Below are 4,628 nucleotides of genomic sequence, written 5' to 3'. Positions count from 1 at the left end.
CAACCAGCACCACAGCCCCTCCCTCCGCCCCCACCTCGCGCAAGGCACCACCGCACGCCGCCCGCCTCCGCATCGCCGCAGACCCCATCTCTCCCGCCGCCCGCATCAGCGCCGCCCCCGAACTCGAACCCGAATCCCGCCCCGTCGCCGCCGACGCCGAGGTTCTCCTCGACCTCCACCACGCCGGTGAGCGAGTACCCCTTCACCAACTACCCCTTCTTCCCCTCCTTCTCCCCGCCGCCGCCTCCACCCTCCACCGCAGACCAGCAGGCCCAGCCCTCGGCAGACGGCGACGCGTCCCGAACCTTCCCGGCCAACATCTCCACCCTGGTGGCCCCCAACGCCGGCAGCAGCAGTAACCAGGGGCAGGGCGGGAACTCCCGCGGCATCCCGGTGCTGCAGGCGCTGCTGCTCGCCTTCCTCTCCCTCTGCCTGCTGCTCCTCTCCGCGCTCCTCTCGCTCCACCTCTTCCGCCGCCTCCGCAGGCACCCCTCCGGCCACCGCCGCGCCGCCAACGGGGCGGCCTCCTCCACCACTACATCGGCGCGGCGGGACGCCGAGCTGGACGAGGAGGAGGACAGCGACGAGGAGGGGCGCAGGCTCAAGCCGCCGCCGATGCCCACCTCCTCCTCCAACCCCAGCACCGAGTTCCTCTACCTCGGCACGCTCGCCACCCCGCCGCCGGGGACTGCTCCGCCCCCCTCGCACCCCCGCCCCGGCTCGCCCGAGCTCCGCCCGCTCCCGCCGCTGCCCCGCGTCGGCCCGCCCTCCGGCGAGTTCGGCTCCCGCAGCTCCGCGTCCGACCCCAGCACCGTGCCCCGCGTCGGCCCGCCCTCCGGCGAGTTCGGCTCCCGCAGCTCCGCGTCCGACCCCAGCACCGTGCCCCGCGCGGCCGCCGGCGACGCCTCGTCCTCGTCCCTCTCCCCTTCCTCCCCCTCGGCGTCCTCACCCACGCTCGGCTCCAGCCCCGTCCACATCCGCCCGCCGTCCATCCCGCAGCCCCGCGGCCGAGCCCCCAAACGGAGGCCGCCGCCGCCTCCACCACCAGCTCAATCGTGGAACCCCTTCGTGCCCGTCCCGCCGGCACAAGCCGCTCCCCCCTCCGACGACGACGGCGACTCCTCCTCCACCATTGCCGCGGCGATGCACAAGTCCCGGCCGCTGCACTCCGACAAGCTCAACCCCGGATCTCTGCAGTAAGCATATCCACTAGCCTCTGCTTGCTTCTCTCTTCTTCTACCTGCTGGTGGCTCTGAAACCTGAATGCCTGAATTTGATTGTGTTGTGCAGCATGAAGGACGAGATGATCCAGCTCTACCTGAACAACTCCGCCGCCGCGGCCGCATCGGCGGCGAGGGAGGTGTGCCTGCTCGGTGCGCCGAGGTGCCACGGCATTGGCACGGTGCTGGGTGCACTGGGTTTCTCCGAGGAGCAAGTGCGTGATGCGCTCTTGGAAGGTAATGCATGGCTTCTTCTGCTTGGTTTATCTACCCCTGAGCCTGAATGAATCCTGATCAATAAAATGGAGCTTGTGTGCACTTGTGGGTGGGTCCTTGGGGTGAATGTGCTGGTGATCACATTTGCATATTCTCTTCTCAGAACAAACATGGAACTGAATGTCTGAATCTGAATGTTTAATGCATATGCTGCTTTCAGAAGAAAAAAGATAAGCCTCTTTATATGCCTGGGATCTGATTTTGTTATGGGCCTGTCATCTGCTGATCTCATGACACAAATGCCGTGGATAGCAGGGTCGATCAACCTGTGGGTAGTCGTCGCCGCACAGCTTCATCGTGTCCTATCGCCGGACTGGGACAGGCTGCGCTATATTTGTCTTTATCAAATACGTACTTGATATTGATGATATCTTCTTGGAAGCGCGTTTTTTCCAGTGTTATCAGGCTATGATGGATATTAGCCTGCACCTGCATTTAGTTAGGCTGATGCTTTCATGTTGACAAGTACTAGTAACTTAAAAATGATTTAAGATAAGATCGAATGGTCCTGTATATATAGATGTTGGGTTCAGACATTAATCTGAACCAAGCATCTGCTTATCTCAGAACATGCGTTCTGAGTGCCTGCATGCTGTGGAAAGCAGGGTTGATCAACCTGTTGGTTGTTGTCACACAAATTCATCCGTGTCTTGTCACTCGACTGGGACTGGCTATGCTTTATTTCTTTTGTGCTCATCAAATACTTGATATATATGAAGATCCCTGCTTGCATTACCTTATCCGCGAGCACCTCTTTTATGAGACATCAGCAACATAAAGTTGTGTATGTGTACCACTGTGTCACAATAAGCAGCATTTTCTTTAGTCTATATATAAAAGCTTGCGAAGCCTTTGCATCCTCTGCATATACTACTGGACAATCTTTCTAGTGTTATCTTGTTTTATTGGTGACCGTGTTTGAAATTCTCCATGGACAGTTGCACATTTTTCGGTTTACAGTAAACATTCCATTCAAGGAGCTCTTTATATTTTGCACTACATTTACCTAATTTGTTACTGCAGTTAATTAATTACTGTTTTTCTCACTCTACTATGCTACGTTCTTGTTGTTAACTCTATTTTTTTTTCCTGTACAGGTAATGCACATGGTTTGGGATTGGAAGCCCTGCAGATGCTCGCTCAGTTGGTTCTCACCAATGAGGAGGAGCTTAAGCTCAGATATTACAAGGATGACCCACCTGCCAAGCTTTGCGCGGTCGATGCCTTTCTGAAGACGATACTGGATGTGCCGTTTGCATTCAAGCGAGTCGATGCTATGCTCTATGTTTCTAGCTTTTATCTGGAGGTCAATCAGCTGAGGATGTCCTACGCTACTCTCGAGGTAAAGTTTGTAGACCTGATAATTCTGTCCAAATGTGTTTTCATCAGCTTGTTTCGAAAAGGAACAGAGACTTGCTGGGTACATATTTGCTTCAGACCTTTAAGTGTAGAATCTTCTACTCCCTCCGTCCGGAAATACTCGTCGGACGAATGGATGTATCTAGATGTATTTTAGTTATAGATACATTCATTTTTATGCATTTCTTCGACAAGTATTTCCGGACGGAGGGAGTATATAATTTTGTTGTGTGGATTGTTAGACTTGTGAAAATTGTGTAGAATCAGCTGTGATTTTGTTGCTGTTCCCTTCATGTTATTATCTGAGGCTTGTGCAAAGTTCTAAACATTTTTTTTGTCATTTTGTTCATCCAGGCAGCTTGCGAGGAGCTGAGGAGCAGCAGGCTATTCCACAAGGTTCTTGGGGCAGTCCTCAACTTTGGCAACATGATGAGCATCAACACAGGCTCTCCAAACTCACATGCCCTGGAGCCCAACACGGTCCTGAAGATAGTCGACGTCAAAGGCGCCGACGGCAAGGCGGCGCTCCTGCAGTTCGTCGTCCAGGAAATCATGAAACCCGAAGGCCGCAACAATCTGAACCCGGCATGGAAGACGGACGCGAGCATGAGTCCGCCGTACGACGTCGACTGCAGGAAGCACGGCCTCCAGGTGGTCTCGAAGCTCGCCGCGGAGCTGACCAGCACCAAGAAGGCGGCGTCGGTCGACATGACGGGCCTCAGCCGGAGCGTGTCGGAGCTCGGCGTCGGCCTCGGGAAGGTCCATGACGTGCTGAGGCTGAACGGCATGGCGGCCTCGGCCGAGAGCGCCCGGCGGTTCCACAACGCGATGAGCGCGTTCCTGCGGCAGGCCGAGGAGGAGATCGTCAGGCTCCAGGGCCAGGAGAGCGTGTGCCTGTCGTCGGTGCGGGAGATGGCGGAGTACTTCCATGGCGGCGATGAGGTTGGCGATGGCGACGGCGAGGCTCGCTTGTTCAGGGTCTTTGCGGGTGTCCGGGAGTTCGTGGCCATGCTCGACCGGATCTGCAGGGAGGCCGGGGAGGTCCAGCGCGACCGTGTCGGCTCGACGCCGGTGAGCTGGGTGGCTCCCATGGGGACGACGCCCTGAGCTGGTGATGGTTCTGTCTGGAAATTGTTATGAGCATGGATCTATTTTGGTGGAACATATTAGCATGAAGTTGTGTCGAGAACTGTTATGTTTCCCTACTAGTGTAGACCAGAACAATATTGAACCTCTCTATATAGTGTAGTAATAGTATGTTGTATATAGATGCATTCTAAGTTTAGATTCAATCGTTTTGCTTCGAATGTAGTCCACCTAGTGGAATCAATACAAAGACTTATATTTAGGAACGGAGGGAGTAGAATGGAACTTAAAATGACTATGACTCTTAGGTAAGATAGCACTGTTCAGTTGCATCTGGAATTGCTACTTTCTTCTTCTTAGCGCCCTCTCTCTTGCGGCGTCATCGCCCCCCTCTATCTTGAACCGCTTTTCTTCCTCCGCGATAGGGAGGTCGTCACTTCTCCGGCGATCGCCAGCGACAGCCCACCCCACCACAAATCTTAGTCAAGTCCATCTCCTGGTGGATAATGTGGTTTTACATTGTTCAAGTTATTCAAGTTACAAAAACACTGGCTCGGTCTTTGGAAACATCATAATAACTTGATTCTGCTCTCAAATTAACATACACAGATGTACCATTTCATTTTACCCTCAAATTACCTGCAAACGATTCCACACCATGACTATCATCAGAACAGTATACCCCCC

General features: G+C 54.6%; 1 protein-coding gene across 1 annotated transcript; it reads left to right on the top strand.

The window, feature by feature from the left end:
• LOC119350830 (formin-like protein 14) lies at window positions 1-4,147 on the top strand (the record flags this gene model as incomplete). Its single annotated transcript, XM_037618474.1, has 4 exons — window positions 1-1,196; window positions 1,291-1,457; window positions 2,594-2,838; window positions 3,210-4,147. Coding segments are annotated over 4 exons (2,361 nt in total), but the record flags the coding sequence as incomplete, so codon positions are not given.
• Window positions 4,148-4,628: the final 481 nt, after the last annotated feature.

Source organism: Triticum dicoccoides, chromosome 1B, assembly GCF_002162155.2.
Source record: "Triticum dicoccoides isolate Atlit2015 ecotype Zavitan chromosome 1B, WEW_v2.0, whole genome shotgun sequence".
Taxonomy (NCBI): Eukaryota; Viridiplantae; Streptophyta; class Magnoliopsida; order Poales; family Poaceae; genus Triticum; species Triticum dicoccoides.
The sequence above is the reverse complement of the archived record's forward strand: the minus strand, read 5'-3'. Positions and strand labels throughout refer to the sequence as shown.